At 35.8% G+C, this 21,378-nt stretch overlaps 1 protein-coding gene across 10 annotated transcripts in view; it reads left to right on the top strand.

The window, feature by feature from the left end:
• CLASP2 (cytoplasmic linker associated protein 2) overlaps positions 1–21,378 on the top strand; it is a 170,350-nt gene that overhangs the window by 46,295 nt on the left and 102,677 nt on the right. For 7 of the 10 annotated variants that reach the window (XM_061127700.1, XM_061127698.1, XM_061127697.1 and 4 more), the window contains one exon: positions 6,463–6,609. In XM_061127700.1, the coding sequence (XP_060983683.1) occupies positions 6,463–6,609 (147 nt within the window). Of the gene's footprint in view, positions 1–6,025; positions 6,075–6,462; positions 6,610–21,378 lie in introns of those variants that run through there. The other 3 variants (XM_061127706.1, XM_061127705.1, XM_061127703.1) reach the window with 1 other exon arrangement.

Below are 21,378 nucleotides of genomic sequence, written 5' to 3'. Positions count from 1 at the left end.
TCTGCCTTTAGTGTTTCATTTTAAATAACCTAGTAACACTCAGATGACCATTATATCTACTATTGTGGGCAGGAATCCCTTAGAAGAAATAGAGTAGCCCTCATAGTCAACAAAAGAGTCTGAAATGAAGTACTTGGGTGCAATCTCAAAAACAGCAGAATGATATCTATTCGTTTCCAAGGCAAACCATTCAGTATCACAGTAATCCAAGTCTATGCCCCAACCAGTAATGCTAAAGAAGCTTAAGTTGAATGGTTCTATGAAGACCTACAAGACCTTCTAGAACTAACACCCAAAAAAGATGTCCTTTTCGTTATAGGGGACTGGAATGGAAAGGTAGGAACTCAAGAGATACCTGGAGTAACAGGCAAATTTGGTCTTGAAGTGCAAAATGAAGTAGGGCAAAGGCTAACAGAGTTTTGTCAAGAGAATGCACAGGTCATAGCAAACATCCTCTTCCAACAACACAAGAGACGACCCTACACATGGACATCACCAGATGATCAGTACTAAAATCAGATTGATTATATTCTCTGCCGCTGAAGATGGAGAAGCTCTATACAGTCAGCAAAAACAAAACGTGGAGCTGACTGTGGCTCAGATCATGAACTCCTTATTGCCAAATTCAGACTTAAATTGAAGAAAGTAGGGAAAACAACTAGACCATTCAGGTATGACCTAAATCACATCCCTTATGATTATACAGTGGAAGTAACAAATACATTCAAGGGATTAGATCTGATAGAGTGCCTGAAAAACTATTGGGCAGAGGTTCATGACATCCTACAGGAGGCACTGATTGAAACCACCCCCAAGAAGAAGAAATACAAAAAGGCAAAAGGGTTTTCTGAGGAGGTCTTAAAAATAGCTGTGAAAAGAAGAGAAGCAAGAGGCAAAGGAGAAAAGGAAAGATATACGCATTTGAATGCAGAGTTCCAAAGAATAGCAAGGAGAGATAAAGTCTTCGTCAGTGATCCATGCAAAAATATAGAGGAAAACAGTAGAATGTGAAAGACTAGAGATCTCTTCAAGAAAATGAGAGATACCAACGGAACATTTCGTGCAAAGATGGGCACAGTAATCCAAGTCTAGGCTTCTAGGCCCCAACCAGTAATGCTGAAGAAGCTGAAGCTGAATGGATAGAAATGGTATGGACCTAACAGAAGCAGAAATATTAAGAAGACGTGGCAAGAATACACAGAAGAAATATACAAAAAAGATCTTCATGGTCCAGATAAGCATGATGTGTGATCACTCACCTAGAACCAGACATCCTGGAGAGAAATGAAAGCTTCCTCAGTGATCAGTGCAAAGAAATAGAGGAAAATAATAGAATGGGAAAGACGAGAGATCTCTTCAAGAAAATCGGAGATACCAAGGGAACATTTCATGCAAAGATGGGCACAATAAAGGACAGAAATGCTATGGACCTAACAGAAGCAGAGAATATCAAGAAGAGGTGGCAAGAATACAAAGAAGAACTATATAAAAAGATCTTCATGACCCAGATAACCACGGTGGTGTGATCACTCACCTAGAGCCAGACATCCTGGAATGTGAAGTCAAGTCGGCCTTAGGAAGCATCACTACGAACAAAGCTAGTGGAGGTGATGGAATTCCAATTGAGCTATTTCAAATCCTAAAAGATGATGCTGTGGAAGTGCTGCACTCAATATGCCAGCAAATTTGGAAAACTCAGCAGTGGCCACAGGACTGAAAAGGGTCAGTTTTCATTCCAATCCCAAAGAAAGGCAGTGCCAAAGAATGTTCAAACTACTGCACAATTGCACTCATCTCACACGCTAGCAAAGTAATGCTCAGAATTTTCCAAGCCAGGCTTTAACAGTGTGTGAACCAAGAATTTCCAGATGTTCCAGCTGGATTTAGAAAAGCCAGAGGAACCAGAGATCAAATTGCCAACATCCACGGGATCATCGAAAAAGCAAGAGTTCCAGAAAAACATCTATTTCTGCTTTATTGACTACGCCAAAGCCTTCGACTGTGTGGATCACAACAAACTGGAAAATTATTCAAGAGATGGGAATACCAGATCACCTGACCTGCCTCCTGAGAAATCTGTATGCAGGTCAAGAAGCAAGAGTTAGAACTGGACATGGAACAACAGACTGGTTCCAAATTGGGAAAGGAGTACGTCAAGGCTATCTATTGTCACCCTGCTTATTTAGCTTATATGCAGAGTACATCATGAGAAGTGCTGGGCTGGGTGAAGCAGAAGCTGTAATCAAGATTGCTGGGCGAAATATCAATAACCTCAAATACACAGATGACACCACCCTTACGGCATAAATCGAAGAAGAACTAAAGAGCCTCTTGATGAAAATGAAAGAGGAGAGTGAAACAGCTGGCTTAAAACTCAACTTCATGGAGAAGGAAATGGCAACCCAGTCCAGTATTCTTGCCTGGAAAATCCCATGGACGGAGGAACGTGGTAAGCTACAGTCCATGGGGGTCGCAAAGAGTTGGACACGACTGAGTGACTTCACACACACAAAAAAAACTCTCAGAAAACTAAAATCATGGCATCCAGTAACATCACTTCATGTCAAACAGACAGCAAAACAATGGAAACAGTGAGAGACTTGATCTTTGGGGGCTCCAAAATCACTGCAGATGGCAACTGCAGCCGTGAAATTAAAAGACACTTACTCCTTGGAAGGAAAGTTATGACCAACCTAGATAGCATGTTAGAAAGCAGAGACATTTCTTTGCCAACAAAGGTCCATCTAGTCAAGGCTATGGGTTTTCCGGTGGTCATGTATAGATGTGAGAGTTGGACTATAAAGAAAGCTGAGTGCCGAAGAATTGATGCTTTTGAACTGTGGTGTTGTAGAAAACTCTTGAGAGTCCCTTGGACTGCAATGAGATCCAACCAGTCCATCCTAAAGAAAATCAGTCCTGCATGTTCATTGGAAGGACTGATGTTGAAGCTGAAACTCCAATACTTTGGCCCCCTGATATGAAGAGCTGACTCACTGGAAAAGACTCTGATGCTGGGAAAGATTGAAGGCGGGAGGAGAAGGGGACGACAGAGGAGGAGATGGTTGGATGGCAATACTGATTCAATGGACTTGAGTTTGGGTTGTGAAGATCTTTTTTGTATGGTTCTTCTGTGTATTCTTGCCACCTCTTCTGAGTATCTTCTGCTTCTGTTAGGTCCATACCATTTCTGTCCTTATTGAGCCCGTCTTTGCATGAAATGTTCCCTTGTTATCTCTAGTTTTCTTGAAGGGAAAATGTATATGAGTGCATAAAAATATAGGGTTCTGATTTTTTACCCCATTGGGTTGGGCTCCTTCATCATTATTAAAAAGTCTCTAGTAATTGCTTGTTCAAATTGCTTTGTTTGAAATTAGTATAGCTACACGAACCTTTTGGTTAGTGTTTATCATGGTCTGTTTCTTCATTTTACTTTTAACTTTTTTGTGACCCTTTTACCTAAAATATATCCCTCATTTAAGCAACCTGTTTTTAAATACAGATTCAGTCTTGGTTTTTTACTTGGAGTATTTAGTTCATTTACTTTTAAAGTGGTTACTGATATATTTGATTTTATTTTTCCCTCTTTTTCTTTTATTTCTATTTTCATCCTCTTGTTTTATCTTTTGTCGTTTGCTGTTTTTTCAGTTAATCAGGTCTTATTATTTTTTTTCTTTGGTTTGTTTTTTTATGTATGTGTTTACTCTTATTTCAGTGGTTACCCTCAAGCAGGGGTGGGAAACTGTTGCTTGCAGGCCAAATCCAGTCATCCTCCTGTTTTTATACGTAAAATGTTATTGAAACACAGCCATACTCATTTGCTTACATATCATGTTATCATTGCTTTAACACTATAGTGGCATAATTGAATAGTTGCACAGAGAGACTACATATATGTAAGGTTTGCAAAGCCTATAATATTTCCTAAATGACTGTTTAGAAAAAGTTCGCTTGTTTCTACCATAGTGGTGTGGTTCTTAAACTTGATCTTGAATCAGAATCACCAGGAGGGTTTTGTTAATCCAGAATTTCTGATTCACTAGGTTTGAGTTGGGGCCTCATAATTTGCATTTCTAACAAATTGCCCAATGATGGTCAGCTGCTCGCCTGGGACAACATTTTGAGTTCCACTGCCTTAGAGGTTACAATCTTTGTAACCTATTGCAAAGTTACGTCTTTGACTTACTGCAACCTACAATAAATCACTGTGTTTACTACTTCCACATTAATACTGAAAGCTTTAGAACCCTTTAAGCTTGCTTACCTCTTAGCACTATTTTATAACAATCTTAAGCAACAGCTCAAATGTCTGCAACAGTAGAATGGATATTAATAACTCATGGCACATTTCATGCACTAAAAAACTTGAAGCAATGAAAATTTGTCTTCCAAACATTTTATTGAGTGAAAAGAACCTAGGTACTAGAATATCTATTATTTGATTCCTTTTGTATAAAAGTTCAAAAATGGGCAAAACTGACTAGACCAGTTAGCTTTGGCAGAAAATAGCGACTTTAGGGCAATTCACTGAGGGTGCTTACAGAATATTGGTAATGATCTCCTAGTCTGGAGACTGGTTACACTAGCATATTCATTTTGCGAAAATTAATTGAGTTGTATGCTTTAATTTACATACTTTTCTCTGCCTTGTTTTGATAAAAAGGGAAAAATTAATTTCCTAATAGTTTTAGAATGTTAAGAGTTAATTACTTTTAAGTGGTAGAAGTATTTACTCATTTCAGTTCTTGTGTGTGTGTGTAGGAGCAGAGAGCCCTGTTTCCATGGGAACTCCTGGCTGCTCACTGTTTTAGTACCTCTCGCTCTGTAGATTTGTGTATATATTCTGTCCCTCTTAGCTGCATTTATAAAGAATAGGGTGGTGGTCAAAAAAGAAAAGGTTTATTTGAGATTATATTAATGTTTTTTTAACAAATCAGTCTCCATAAATTTAATTGATCCAAACTGGCTCCCAGTAGCATATTGCTAAAATATGTATATATTTTTTAACTAAAATATACGTTTTTCCTACAAGTTGTACTGTTTAAGAAAAACACTTGCTGAAATGTAATGTGGTTTGTATTAGGGTAACTATTTGATTCTTTTTTTCCAGTAAATAAAACCGCCTTAACAGTTGTCTGGTATTTTTTTTAATACATTTAGTAGTTGAACTTGCAGTGATTTGTAGGGATGATTCTGTTTTACCTGATTTGGGTGTTTGGGTAGGTAAGGGATGCAGACTGAAAGGAAGAGCTTCTGGCATATTGATCTGAAGCCTGTGGTAAAGCTGCTTCTCTGCCTCACCCATCTTGTTTGTCGTGGTTGGTTTGTGCAGGGTCCTAGAGAAAACCGTCTTCTCAGACGAGTAAAATGCATGCATCTTGTGATTTGGAGGGCGGATTGGGGGTGGGAGGGATCATTTTATACGAGGAGGTTATACTAGTGTAGTTATTCCTAAATAGTCTAAAAGGAGCTTTGTAGAATATTTTTGGATCGTTGATGAGAACAAATTGTTCAGTTTGGTTTCTGTGGCCTAAAGAAACAGCAAATTGTAAGATTGCAGAGTTAATTATGCACAATAACGAGCACTGTGATACTCCGTGTTTTACTGATGCAATAATAAGCACTCCAGCAGAACAAACATTGCAGAAAAGGTTATTTTCTCTTTGTATAAATTTTCATGTGGATTAAAGAGAAGGCAACATATTTAGGTTTATAAACCTTTAATATTGAACACCCTTGAAATTTTTGTTATAGACTTAAGGATTGCAGCTCCGTGGAGAATTTTTTTAAATACATGGAGAATTTTTACCTTTCATCTGGCAGTAGCTGCCATAAGATGATGTCACCTTGTAGCTGATTGGCTGTTTCAGCACCTAGGGCAGGGAAGAGAAAGAAAAATGCCGGCACAAACCTCAGTGGTGGTTCTGTGGTTGTTGCTGTCTATTTTTGATAGAATCTTTGATTAGTATCAAATCTATTGTATTTGGCCATGTGAACTATCCAGAGCATCCTAGGGTGAGGGAAATTAAGAGCTTTCAGAGGAATGAGGCGTCTGATTTGCAAACGGATCTGTGATTGTAAGTTGCAGAATCTGGGTATAAGAAATAAGGCAGGGTGTGCTGGAAGATGCACTATGGGAGGAGCTGGCAGAAAATGCTTGTATGAGTAGCAGAGAAATGAAAAATGCTTCTTACTACTCTCAGCGTTAATGTGTTTGGTTTTAGGTTTTGACTTAATATATCTAGGTAAGAACTAAGATAATATTGTAAACTGATTTTAAATTATACTGGGTTATTTTATATAGTGTTAGTATATAAATGCTTATTCAAAGGAGCTTTATTTTGTATTATCTATCTTAGAAAGTAATGACTTTATACATATCTTTTTTGATTTTTGAGTCTTATAAGAGGAAAATTGAGCAAAGCTTGGTTCTCTTAAAATACATTTTTTTAACACTTTGTGCAGATAAAAGCTTTGATGATGAAGAATCAGTGGATGGAAATAGGCCATCATCAGCTGCTTCGGCCTTCAAGGTTCCTGCACCTAAAACATCCGGAAATCCTGTCAACAGTGCAAGGAAGCCTGGTTCAGCAGGTGGCCCTAAGGTTGGAGGTAATGTAAATCCATTTCAAATCTGATGTGCATGCCTCATGCCCTTGATACGGCCACACATACTTAGAACTTCAGAGGAATATGTTTATTCATGACTGCAGCAAGATTGCAGAGCTAGAGAATCTGTTGCAGCACTCAGAAGAATGTGCTGCCTTTCCGAAAACATTTAAAATATCGTATATTGATATTCCCAGTCAGAATATATGTGAATTTGTGTTTTCTTGAGACTATTTATTTTTCAGATGCCATTAAAAGACATTTAAGGGAGTGTTAGGGGTTTGGGTCTTTATGTTTTCAAGGAGAAAGTAGGTTTTTCAGAATTTGGCTATTTTCAGGTGCTTTAGTTGTTAAAGTACTGATTCATCTAATGTTCATATATATTCATCTAGGGCATGAGTCTTAAATACTCTAACATTGGAGAAATGGTTGAAGATACTGGGTATTGAATAATCTGTCACAATAGGAAATGGGTGGTGGTCAAGTAAAATTGCCTCAAAAATGTTTTCTGGATTAGATAATAATAAATAGGAAAAACCAGGTTTTATGGCAATTATACAACACATAGTATATTCTTTGATCATATTAAACTTTTTAGCATATTTTTTCATCTTTGAGTTTTTTATGAGTAGTTTTTTCATCCACTAATTAGAAAGCTGTATTTTTAAGGTGCTAGTTCTGCCAGGTTTTTACAATAAAATGAATTCTATAAGAAAAAGGATAAATATTTAATGCTAAAAAGACAGTAGTTTCTTTCTTTTTTTAATTAACAAATTTATGTATTATAACTTGGGAAAATAGATTTTTCCTTGTTTATGATAGCTAGTGGGAAAGTCATGGTCTTCAGGATTTTGTTTTTTCTCTTTTTGTCTACAGTTCTTTTATTAAAAACAAAAAGGAAAGAAAAATAAACTGTATTTTGACCAGGTTCTATAAGTTGTGTTTTCTTGATCTTTCTATACAACCAAATGTTATTTTCTACGTCATAGGATATTCTAAACACAGTAAAACTATTCTAAATATTTCATCTTTTAAATATCTTTAATACTAGCAAAAAAAATGGTATGGTATATACATGTATATTTGCATGCATATAAATAACTTCTCTGGATATTTTGAGTAATTTATACTTTAGTATTTTAATCATTTTCTTTTTGTTTTGCAATTTTAGGGGTATATTCTCATTCTGTAGTCATTATATCCTATTACATGATGTCTATTATGGATTCTTATCTTTGGTATAAAGTTAATGACATTCTGTGGTGGCTTACTTTTGTAACAAATGGCTACCTTCACTAATTACAAGGGGAATATGTTTTCTTTATTTTGACTTATAAGTTTCCAATCTGTGATATTATGATATTTATTTTATGAAATTGTCTTGACTTAAAATGGATTAATATTTAAAATGCATGGTGAAAATATTTAACATTTTTGTGGCTCTGAGCTGGTGGTTTATAATTAGCTGTGATTTTCATGTTCTATTTTCTTTTCTTTGATGAAAGTTGAGATTGTAGTTTACCTACTAAAAGTCACTTAATTCTGATGTTAATCAAATTGATAAAATCAGATTTCTTTTTAAAGAAGCAGAGACTTTCTTAACACCATACTCCCTTCTCTGATTTGTAATCCTACCAGATAGAAGAATGTAGGTAGCTTTCAGGATTGTCATCATTAATCACTCATACAGAGTATTCTATCTATTTTGGTGTCAGCCTTTTTGATGAAAACAAGGGATACGCCTTCGTTTTTTCCTTCATTCCTGTCTTCCTCCTCCTCATTATTTTGGCGATAGCATATTCATTCTGCAATTTTTTGTTTGTTTGTTTCTTTTGTTTGCCATAGCTCATTTAGGTTCACTGCCCATTTTTCTATCTAAGAAAAAAGCTCTTAGCCAGAAGATACTGATATTCCTTCAGAAATTAATGCTATTCTTGGCTGTCAGTCATTTGAAAATACAACTTTCAACTTTTTTGTTCTTGGCAGGGGCTTACTGATTTTTAAATCAGTCGCAGATAGTTTTCTTAGAGTTGTAGAATCTTTGAGTTAGAAGGGACATTGGGAGTCATTTAGTTAAAATTACTATTTAGGCATAGCAGTCCCTTTCACAGTATTCCTGATACGTAGTTGATTATTCAGCATCTGATTAAGTGTATATTCATGGATTAAATTTGGAACAAAAACCATCTGCAGTACCACTACATAAGACATAATCAACTTTGTTCCAGTTATTTATTTTTTTTTTTGTTCCAGTTATTTTTATAGTTACTCTTCCAATTATTTTTACACATACAGATATTTTTTTAAGAGGGCAGGAATGGCATCTTATATTGTATAGTTTTGTATACCTTTTTTCTTTATATTAATACTTAACCCTGACCATTTTCTCATTGTCTTAAATTATTAATTTAAAACTATTCATGGCTAAATAATATCTAGGTTTGCTTTCATGTTTTCTGCTGTCATATGCCATCATTCTTTTATGTATATATTTCAGCACATATCCAGCCATTTCTTGGAATAAATTTTTAAACTACTGTATCAAAAGGTACTTAGATTGCTTATGCTCTTTCAGTTTGGCATAGTATCCTTCATAAAAGTTATAAGCCATTTCAAATCTGGATAATTTAATTCTTGCTTTATATTACTTAAAAATCTGCTCCTTGTAACTTAGGCAGAGAAGGTGGATTATTTGTTAACATGATGCTTTCAAATATTTGAGGGTTGTCCTGCCTCTATTATGACTATTGTGTTTTCTAGACTGTACATTTTATTTCTCATAACTTTATATGGAATAATGGTGATTCAGCCCAAGCATTTTGTTAGCTACTCTGTGGTATGTAATAAGTAGGTATGATTAGTTCTTATTTAAAAGAGTACAGTAGGTAGAGATATATAATAGTGGTAGAAGCCAATCACGGTTCACTGTGTTTAACAAATTCTTTTCAGGTTAAGATTTCCAAAATAAAAATAAAGTGAGCTTCTTTAGAACCCTGATTGAATCTACTTTGAAGTTTTGGAGTTTAATTTACTTCTCCCAGAGATATATGTCCAGATTAAAGAGATGTATGCTATTTTTAGCAAAGTAGCCTATCCAGTTAATTAAAGTCAGTAGGACCTGTGTTTAATCTTTAGTGTTAGTTTTGTTTTGTTCTTTGGCTCGATGTGCCAACCTGTTCTCATACTGTGTGGCCTCTAAACCAAGGAGAATTTTTTAAAAAGATTATGGGTTGCTCCATATCGATATACAGTTGCTATGAAAATCCATGTTATGTGGATATCAAAAGTGTCTTTATGCTTTGCAAATTAGAATAAGGATAAATTGAATTCCCTTAAATAGTCCATTTTCTGAATAACATTTGTGATTTCATAGTAGGAATTTAGATAAACACATTTTCCCTTCTTTTGGCTTAATGACTTCAATACAATTGGTGAATATACTTGATTATTTCAAATATTTACATTTCTATAGTATTTTAGTCAGTAATTTTTTTCAAAAATACTAGGGACTGTTTTTATGTATGTTTTCATTTAAACCTTGAATTTAATAAAACTCAAGTTTTATTAAAACTCTGAGTTAGGTACTTTATTATCTCAGTTTTACTGATGAGCAAACTATAGTTTGGAGAATTTAAGCAACTTGAACTGTTCATGCTTTTAATAAGTGGGTGAAGCACAAAAATCATTTTGTTATATTGCCATCAGTACTGAACTCACTAAACTTTAGATCCTAAAGCTCTGAGATTAAAATCTATGGGAATCATCACTATTTTCAACATCCACAAATCAGTCATTTTAAGCCTCAACTAGTGTGATTCCCAACAAAGTAGAATATTTGGAAATAAGCAAACTAGTAATTTTTCATTATAAATGGAAATGCCTTTTTTTTTAGTGTTTTCCTCTTTACAATTGCTTTTTTTTTTCCATTTATTTTTATTAGTTGGAGGCTAATTACTTTACAATATTGTAGTGTCATGCATGTTTTGGTTTTTGTCATGCATTGACATGAATCAGCCATGGATTTACATGTGTTCCCCATCCCGATCCCTACAATTTCCTTTTTAAAGCTTATCTTCTGAGTTATAATGTCCCTATTCCTGTACCAATTATTTTGGCTTTTTTAAAAATAAAAATAGAGTTAGATGATATAATTGCTCTTATTTATAATTCATACCAGATTTTGAGGTTAGTGATTTTGTTTATAATTCATACCAGATTTTGAGGTTAGTAATTTGTCACTGAGTATTACCTGTCTTACTTGTTTTATTATTTATGTCCAAATATCTATTTTCTACAGATTATGCTAATCATTCACATTTATTCTTGTCATGCAAACAGCAGAGTTGTTTTCCCTTTTAAACAAAATCAAGATTGTGAAAATTGGTATATAATTAATAAAACAAATCTCATAGAATTTGTTTAATCTTGAAATCTGAATTTTTAATTTGTAAACCTTAGTTTCTTGTTTTTGAAATTATATAAAGCCAAGTAACTTTTCTGTTTGTTATTTTGTTTTGCTTGCTTTCTTCCTCTTTTCTTCCCCCTAATGACTGGGAATGACTACCCAGAAGATTTTAGCCCTGAAGTTATCTTAAAAGATGATACAACCCCAGTTCAGATGAAGAGACTCAGAAAGTAAATGATATATCCAAGACCAGTTAGTTATTAGCAGAGACAAGACAAGAGCCCAGTGTTAGGCCCACTGTCAAGGGCTTTTTGGATCATCTCTGGGTCATCTCCTCCCTCATACTACATGAGATACGTATTTCTTATTTTTATCCCATGTAGCAAAACACTGTTACATTTGAAAGTTAGGGATTGGTTCTGTCTTAAATTACTGTGAATCCCCTCTCATTTATTCATAAGATGCCCTGGTGTGTTCTCTCTTAACTTTGGTTTTAAGATAAATATGATTTGAATAATTAACTGATAAGTAGTTAAATATAAATCAATAAGCTGCCTAATTGCCTGGTATGTCTAAAAATATATGTGTTTTGCTACAGTTATTTTCTCTGACCTGTTTCATTTTACCTGTTGTGCAAAACTTGAAAAAAAATTCATTGTGCAAAATTTATTTTATGAAGCATTCAGAAAGTTTTAAGAGAAGGGAGGAAGTAGTATATACAGCCAGACTGTTTTGATTGAAATTAGTAGGCGTATTGAAAACCCACTCTCTTCACAGATAAGTTACTGTTCTTAGCTACATCTTTGTGTAGAGCCTACTATGTGTAGGGCTTCACATCAGCCACTGAGCAAACCATCAGAATGCTCAAGAAAAAAAAAGTGGGAAAGAAATGACAATATCTGTCCATGCTCATTATCCCACCAACTAGTGTTAGTGCTTGTTAGTGTTTTGGCCTTTCCACGCTTCATTTGCCTGTACTTTTTGACTTGAGGTTTAAGTGTTAGAAAACTATAGTGTCATATAGGTAGGCAAATTGATTTCAAAGTTTGTCTCAGAAAAGATTGCAGTATCATTAACATAGATCACACATGGGAGGGACTTTTTCCATTAGTTAGACTTGTTATACTTGGTCCATATAAAGTAGAAGTTTTTAATAGTAATAGCTTAGAATTCCAAGCTTATATTTATCACATTATATTATTGAATTGATATAAACATTATTTCTATGATGACCATGTTGTACACTTAATTTTTTAATTAAAATTTTAAATTTCTTTTTTCAGAATTAATTTTTATTGGAGCATGTTTGCTTTACAATGTTGTATTGGTTTCTGCTTTCAGCAAAGTGACTCAGCCATACGTATATGTGTGTCTCCTCTTTTCTGGGTTTTCTTCCCATCTAGGTCACCACAGAATACCGAGTCAATTTCCCTGTGCTGTACCGTAGGTTCTTAGTAGTTATCTGTGTTATGCACAGACATTTTTCCTTTTTGGAATCAGTTTCTGTGTTTCTTAGTAATGCAATGCATTGTTTGATTTTTTTTCTTTTTCTTTTTTTAACGTAAAAGGCATGTAGTTATTGTTTGGTTGCCGAGTCATGTCCGACTCTTTGCCACCCCCTGGAAGGTGGCCTGCTGGGCTCCCCTGTCCATGGAATTTCCCAGGCAAGAGTACTGGAGTGGGTTGCATTTCCTTCTCTAGGGGATCTTCCCGACCCAGGGATTGAACCTGCATCTCCTGCATTAAAGGCAGATTGTTTACTGCTGAGCCACCTGGGATGCCCATGAAACATATACTGATTGTTAACAAGTCTAACATTAGAGAAATGTTTAGAAAAAAAAAATTCATAATGTCTTGCCTCTCTAATCTCTTTGTCCTAAGTAGCCAGTATTATCTATGATATTCCTTCCATATCTTATTCCATGTTTATTTGTGTAGGTGTTCAGATTAGATTTTATTTTTGCTCACATTAAACGTGCTATTACTTTGCAACTTGCTTTTTTTCCCACCACAAAACATATTTTCGTTTTTTAACATCAAGAATGAGAGCTATCACATTTTTTTAATAATGTAGAGTATCCCACATTATTGATATACCATGATTTAATAAACCGTTTGAGTGTCAATGTCATTCAGGTTGTTCACAACTTAATGCCGTTATTAAGAATGCAGGTCTCCATGTACTTATATATTTGGACCTTCTGGTGCTTCTAATCTGTAGAATTGTTTTGTTTGTTGTTGTTAATCGCTAAGTCATGTCCAACCCTTTTGTGACCCCATGGACTGTAGCCTGCCAGTCTCTTCTGAAGAGAATACTCTAGGTTACCATTTCCTTCTAGACTCCTTTCAATGAGGTTGCTTGTTTTTCATTTTAATAAAGACATTATTTTACCTTCTCCTGCATTGAGTATAGCAGCTTCATTAATGGTCATTTTGGTGAATGACATTTGGCGAATGTCGCCTGGTCCCTCTTTCTTTAATTCGCGTCCACCTGTCCACCCGGGCAGCAGTGAGCAAGTGTTTACTGAAAGCTTTTGCAGTGTGCTGCTATTTGTGTAACCTCTAGGAGACATCAGGAAATGGAACCAAGACCTGTCCTCCTAGAGTTTATATTCCAGTTAAATTTGGAATATTTGAATTTATTAATGGGAATTAGCATATCGTCTTGTGTGAGTTATAATTTATTATTTTCCCATTTTTAACAATTGGACTGTTTTATCCTCTCAACAATTTGTTACAATTTTAAAAATATTAGGCCTTTTATGCTCTTATTATAAGTCACCAATATTTCCTCAGTCTCTCTTTTGTCTGTGGCATTTTTATATCAAAATTTTAAAATTTTGTTTTGGTAGGTAAAATATCGGTCCTTTTTTTTACTTTCACATTTCCTATATTGTATAAAGACTATTTTGACCAGTCCCAAAAGTTTATGCAAATAGTCTAATTTATTCTAAAACATAAAATTATTTTATGTTTAGTTTGTTCAGTATATCTGAAATTCTTTTGTATAAGGTGACAGTATATTCATTTTAATTTTTTCCTCAAGCATGGACAACTTATTGTCTTTGCAATTAGATGAAACATTCTTTACTCCATTGAATTGAGGTAACTACTAACTGTGTGGATTTTGATTCCTGTAGTTTCTTTCCTTTTTCCCTGATGTTAATCTATACTTATTGTAGCTTTTTAGTGAGCTAGAATTTATGTAGCTATTTGTGAAAAATTTTTAGCTATAGCAAAGTTGGCATACAGCAAATAATCATCATCCATATTTAACAACTAGCATTTCACCATATTTGTTTTAATCATCTCCATATAGATATATTCCCACACATACTTTTTTCAAAACTTAATAGTTGGAAAGTAAATTGTCGACATCACAACATTTCAGCCATAAGTACTTAATATGAAACTTCTAATTCTTAAAAATGTCTTCTTTATAACCATAATACCATTATCATATGCCGGAATATTTCATAGTATTATGTATAAAACAATTCCTTTACCAATTATTATACCCCAACATTGACTTTTTTAAAAAAGAGTCTAAGCCAGTTGTCTTTTAAGATTTTTCCATATTGTGGATTTGTCTGATTTCTTTGTGGTGATATTTAACTTGTTCCTTTGAGCCCTTTTATTTTCTGTAAATTTATTCTTTTAAATTATACACCTCCTTTTAAGCATTTCCGCTCTATACTCAAGTTTCTTCAAATATCCTAAGAATATTTTCAAATAACAAGTGATTCTGTGGGGCCTGAAAGAAAAATATAGTGTTTCTTAGTTCAGGAATGCCCTCTTCTGTTGATAGAGTGAAATGCAACTTCTTGTCTAATTAATACAAGGGGGTTTCTATTATGCTTCTGATTCTATGACACCATCTTGTTTCAGGAGAACCCTTGTCTTCCCTTCCTTTATCCACCAGGCTTTGAAGGGATACCTCCCTCGTCTAGATGCTGCTTATCCCTGGTTCTACAAGGAAGCATACTTGATACCTGCATGCTCCACTGACAGGATCCTCCTCTTCCCTACAAATTCCTTGGAATTTTCTGTCCAGCAAGGGCTTCTGTAGTTGACATTGCTGGTTGTAGGATGTTTATATTCCCCATTTATCTATAAAGAGACAATTGAAGTTTGAAGTGAGAACGTGTATAACAAGTTATGTGCTCTGGGCAGTTTTATTGGTTTTTCTTTTTGGTCATTGTGTTTTGGAGTATTTCGTAGAACATTTGCTTTGAAATTGGATGACTACCATTTTACCATGCGAATCAGAATGTCTACTGTTAAGTTTTAAGATTGTTTTTTTAAAAAGTTTTAAAATTTCCCTTCAAAAGGAAATAACTTTTTAAAAATAGATAATCCGTTATCTCAGTCTTTTGTTGAATTTGAGGACATTATTATTGAATTACTTTCCCTGTTAATCTGAATCATTTGTCATCTTTCAATTTTTTTTATACATTTGTGGATCTATTTTTGAGGTGTGTATTTTGTTGTTTGATTAGTTGGTCTATCCCTGCACTAAAACCTAATTGTCATCTTCATCTTTGTTTTGTAAGTCTTGATTTCTGGTTGGGCAGGTAACTTCTACCTTTTACTTACAAGGGTTATTTCAACAGTTCTTGGCCCATTGATCTTCCAAATAGATTTTAGAATCAGCTTGACAGTTTCCACAAAAAATCCTGTTTGAGGCTTGATCATGGCAGTACTTTGGGAGGACTGGACATCTTTATGATACTGAGATTTCCTGTCCATGAACACAGAGTATCTGTCCTCTAATTCTAGGGTTTCTTAATGTCTCATTAAAATTTTATCTTTATTTCCCTCAAAGTTTTTCAATTTTTTTTTTGTTTGTTTGTTTGGTTTGGTTTATTTCTAGATACCTGAAAATGTTTTTCTTTTATGGTAAAAACATAATATTTTGTTAAATTATAAAACTTTATTGAAAGAAATTTTAGAAGGCATGAATAAATGGACATGCTACATTCCTGGATAGGAAAACAGTATTACAAAGATGTTAAGTTCTCCCCAGATTCATCTACAGAGTCAAAGCATTTTCTTTTTTTAAAAAACAGAGGTATAATTGACATATAAGATTAGTTTTAGTTGTATAACATAATGATTCAAGATTTGTATATATTGCAAAATGATCACCATAATGAGTCGAGTTAACATCCTTTACCATACATAATTGCAGAATGTTTTTTTCTTATGATAAGAACTTTAAAAAAAAAAAAAAAAAGAACTTTTGATATTTACTCCCTCAGCAACTTTTTCTTTTTAACCTAGTTTTATTTATTTATTTTACTACACTAGGTCTTACTTGCAGCATGTGTGGTCTAGTTCCCTGACCAGGGATCGAACCTGGGCCCCCATATTGGGAGCTCAGAGTCTTAGCCACTAGACCACCTGGGAAGTCCCACAACTTTTAAATATGTGATATAATAGTAAGTACTGTATTGACCATACTGTACTTTACATGCCATGACTTAATTTATTTTATAATTGGAAGTTTGTATCTTTTTACTCCCTTCACCTGTTTCATCTACCCCTTGCTTCTAGCAACCTCCAGTCTGGTCTCTGTATTTGTGCTTTTTTTTTTCTTTTTTTTTTTTAGTTCACAAATAGCAAGATCATAGTATTTGTCACTCAGTGTAATTGCCCTCAAGGTTCCTCAGCATAGTAGTTTTTAATTTAAAATTTCCAACTTTGTTGCTTGAAGCATGGAGATTAAATTAATTACATTTTGATTTTACAACTAGCCACCTAGGTAAATTTTAATTTTTAAATGATTTTACTATATATTGTTTTGAGCTTTCTATCTGCCCCAGAGTTTGGCAAATTATAGCCAGCAGCCAAATATGTCCTTGCTATCTGATTTAAGAACTAAAGGTTTATTGAAATGTAGCCACACTCATTCATTTGTGAAGAGTTGAGTAATTGTACCACACACCGTGAGGCGTAAAATATCTTTTATCTGGCCCTGTTCAGAAAATGTTTGCCAACCTCTGATTTAGACAATCAGACCATCTTTAGGTACTGTTTTGTTTTCTTCATTTTCAGTGCATTGACTTTTTTCCACTTGTATTCATATTTAAAGATTAATTTTCCTAAGTACACAATTAGATTTACAGTTTTTTCTTTTGAAACTTTTGAGGATATTAATGTATTCTCTCTGGCTCCCACTGTTGCTTTGGAGAAGTCTGTTGTTCCGTTCTAGGTGATCTCTTCTTTCTTTGGGTGACTGACTGGTGTTATGCAGTTACACCACAGAGTTCTAGGTGTGGGTTTCATTTTAATTATCTCGTTTGGGTTATGTTGTGCATCCTGAGTCTATAGATTCCTGGTTTTCATGAATCTTGAAAGTTCACAGCCATTATCTTTTTGTGAACATTTCCATTCTGTCTCTCTTTGAGGCACTCTGATTAGATAGAGATTAGAACTTCTCATGCTGTCCTCCATATCTTTTCATATACTTCCATTTCCCTATTTCTCTCTGCCACATTCTGAGTAGTTTATTCAGGTGTATCTTCTAGTTCTCTAAATATTTCTTTTGTTTAATCTTTCAGTCAAAGTTAGTTTTGTTTTGTTTTAATTTAAATAGTTGTATTACTGCATTCTCCTCCCCCCAAATAACCTGTTTATTCCTGTTATCTTTTGTTGATTGGCATCTTTGTGATTCTATCCATATTATTTCTTTAAATATTATACCCACATATATTAATATTCTGTAGTCTGTAACTAGACAGTTTTCATATCTAAACTTCTAAAATTCCATCTTTGTTCCCTGTGACTTAGTTCATAATGGTTTGCCCTCTTGTGTACTGTCACCCCCCAGTATCTATGAGCATTGGTTCCAGGACCCACCGCAAATACCCAAGTCCTCGGATACTCAGGTCCCCTAGCCAGTCCTCCCTATTTGCAATTCTACACCCATGGATTCAGCAAACCATGCGTTATGTGGTACTGCATTATTTATCTTAAAAAATCCTACGGTAATTCCTTCATGGTTCAGTGATTAGGACTTTATGCTTTCACTGCCAGGGGTACAAGTTCAGTCCCTGGTTGGGAGACTAAGATCCTGCATGCCATGCAGCCAAAAAAATAAGTAAATAAAACAAAGTGTAGAATTCAGTGTTTTTAAAAAAATAAATTCTAAAAAACCATATGTAAGTGGACCCGTGCAGTTCAATTCTGTTTTGTTCAAGGATTCACCATATTTGAACTTTGATTGTCAGTTGATTGCTTGAACTTGGTCCTTCAATTGAATTGGTCCTTCAGGTCCAAATTGGAGACTCCAGAAGCTTTCCTCAGAGGAAATTTATTTATGCTACACACTAGAGAATCACCAGATAGGGATCCCTTCAGCCTATCCTAGGTCTTGTCTCAACTAGAATTCTCAGTTACGCCTCTCCACCTCTTTCCTGGGAACTTCACTTTTCAATAGGGAAAGCTGCAGAATTGTATTGTAAAATGAGCAATTGTCAGCAATGAAAGCAGCTTTTATAGCTCTTTGTGCGGTCTCCTGCAGCTTGCCCTCTGACCACAGTAATTCATATGTCTCCCACATACAAAACGGCACTCGGCACTCGTGGACGTTTCCTAAAAGTCTCATCCTGATTATACCATTAGGCTCAAAGTCCATCATCTTGTGATCTGCATCAGGTCCAGATGCATGTGAGCTGCTGGGTGGGTCCTCTCCATCCTAAGGCCTCTGAACTAAAAAGACATCTACTCACACCCCACATGGTCAGCATGTAATGGTGGTACCGGCATGGAAAAACCATAGCAGACACTCTGGTTTTAAAAAGGGGAGGAACAGAAGCTTCCTAACAGTCACTGATTATAGCATTGTGAAGTCGCACAGGAGTCTGCTGTCGGGTTCCCTTACTTCAGGCGTCATGAGTGTTCCGTCAAGGAGGTTTCACTCTCTCTTTGGGTGTGCTTCTCTAGACCATTGTTTTCCTCTTGTTGGTTGCGCCCTGGACCCTAGGCTCTGCCTCCCAAGATCTTTTCTTCTTTTGCCTACAAGTGTCTTGTGCTTTCAGTTGAGTATCTTTTTCAGCCTACTTCCCTTAGAAAGTTGAGGATCCAGAAAGTTCTTCTGTCTTTTCATAGCATGCTTCAAAAGCACCCATAGTTGTTTCAGTAGCGTAATTCTCTTGAGAAATTATGGATGTTTTATTAATTTTGTCAAGGTTCCTGCATTTATCTTTCTCTTCAGCGCTAGTTGCTTCATTGACGCATGGGAAGAACTGCCTCTCTCCACGTCTAAGACTTTGCTCTCCTTGCTCCTGTATCTAAAACATACTACTTTACCCTCAGCTTCATTCACCTTTGTATGCTTAGTAGTTAAAGACTGGCAGGAATGGAGTTTTCTCTTTGTACGTGAATGTCTAGAAGTAACAGTTGAGGGTTTCTGAGAGTGCCTGCTCTAGCCAGTCTGGCGCACGCGAGGCCGTCTGTCTCCTGAGGGACAGTGCCCCTAGCCCCCTTCCCTCCCTGTGCCTCCCCGTGCAGGTGATGACCAGCTTAGAGTGGATTCTGGAGCAGGGGGCAGCAGACTGTAGTACCCAGGCCAAGTCCAGCCAGCTGTCTCTCTTTATTTCACCCATGAGCTAAGAATGTTTTCTATATCTTTAAATGACTAATAATATTCAAAAGAAGAAGAATATTGTATGAAACGTGAAAACTGTATCAAATTCAAATTGCAGTGTCCACAAGTAGAGCTTTATTGGAATACAGCCTTGTTCATTATTTATATATTGTCTGTGGCTGCTTTTAGGCTATAATGCCAGAGTTGAGAAATAGCAACAGAAACCACATGGCCCACAGAGTCTAAAATATTTACTCTCTAGTCCTTTACAGAAAGAAAATTACTGACCTCTGTTTTAAAGTGGTTAAACAACTCTGCGGGCTTCCCTTGCAGGTCAGTTGGTAAAGAATCTGCCTACAGTGCAGGAGACCTGGGTTCAATTCCCGGGTCGAGAAGGTCCCCTGGAGAAGGAAATGGCAACCCACTCCAGTATTCTTGCCTGGGAATTCCCATGGACAGAGGAGCCTGGCGGGTACAGTCCATAGGCTCGCACAGAGTTGGACACAACTTAGTGACCAAACCACCACCACCAGACAACTGGGCAAAGCTCCTCTGTTCTGTTTCACCTCGTTAACATCTTACGGTGTGATTGTTAACCCATTTATATTTGAAAGAGCTTTAGTCAAGTTGGAAGTCAGCTTTGCTTGTCCCTTCAGCCCAACCTCTACCTGTGCTCCTGCTTTCAAACTTAATTTATCTAAATACGTCTCCTCTTGGTGTGCATGCCCATTCTCCTTTTCTTGCAGTAATATTTGACATGAAAGCCCATTACTCTTTTTTACTTTCTTCTGTGTAGTTCATTTCCTTGCTGGTGTTAAAGGGATTCTGTAGTATGTTTAGGTGAACTTCTTAAAGTTGTATCAGAAAATGGAATGATGAATGTGAAATGAAACAGTTGATTGAACAGTTTATTTCCTATGTAGAGATCCTTTTCCTATAATACTTTGTAGGCCAAACAGTCAAAATGAAGGTGAAGAAAAACATTAGGCAAACCAGGTTTATAAAAAGGTGTCCTTATAAGACATGTGAGGTATAAGAAAGGTTAGAATGCAGAGCTCAGCATGGCCTCGATCTTCACACTGTTAGCAGCACTTCTGCTTAACCACAGTGATTCTCAGAAGTAAGAGTAAGGTAGATTAGGGTCAACTCTTCAAACTATGCAGGTCCTTAGCAAAGTTGGTAATATTCGTGACCAGGTTTAGAGACCTAACTGTCATATCTGAGACAGTTCTAAGGCTGATTTGTCTCTGTATCTCTGTAGGACTTCTTTTTAAAAATTTATTTATTTGTCTTAATTGCAGCACATGGGATCTTCTGGCTGTAGCATGTGAACTCTTTCTTACAGCATGTGGAATCTAGTTCCCTGACCAGGGATCAAACCTGGGCCCCCTGCATTGGGAGCACAGACACTTAGCCGTTGGACCACCAGAGAAGTCCCTTTTCTGTAGGACTTCTAAAAGCCATTTAATTTCTGCTCCCCCTCTGTTGTCCACTAGCTTATTTGGCCCTACTCATAGTAAGACAGAATTTACTGCATAATCAAGACATTATGATTGGAGTAAATTGTGACTTTGAAGCTTAGACTCTTCTGTGTATGTCTAGTCATTGGCACTGGGCTTATCAGGGTTTAGTCAGCTTCTCTGCATTCCCTTGAGGCCTTTGGCATTGTGTTGTGGCTGGCGGGCTGGTGTATGGGCATTAGCGTTCTGCTGTTCATACGACACTTGAGGAAGTTGCATATACACTGTAGTGACTCTTCATACTGAGCTCCCCCTTC

Source organism: Dama dama, chromosome 24, assembly GCF_033118175.1.
Source record: "Dama dama isolate Ldn47 chromosome 24, ASM3311817v1, whole genome shotgun sequence".
NCBI classification, from domain to species: domain Eukaryota; kingdom Metazoa; phylum Chordata; class Mammalia; order Artiodactyla; family Cervidae; genus Dama; species Dama dama.
The sequence above is the reverse complement of the archived record's forward strand: the minus strand, read 5'-3'. Positions and strand labels throughout refer to the sequence as shown.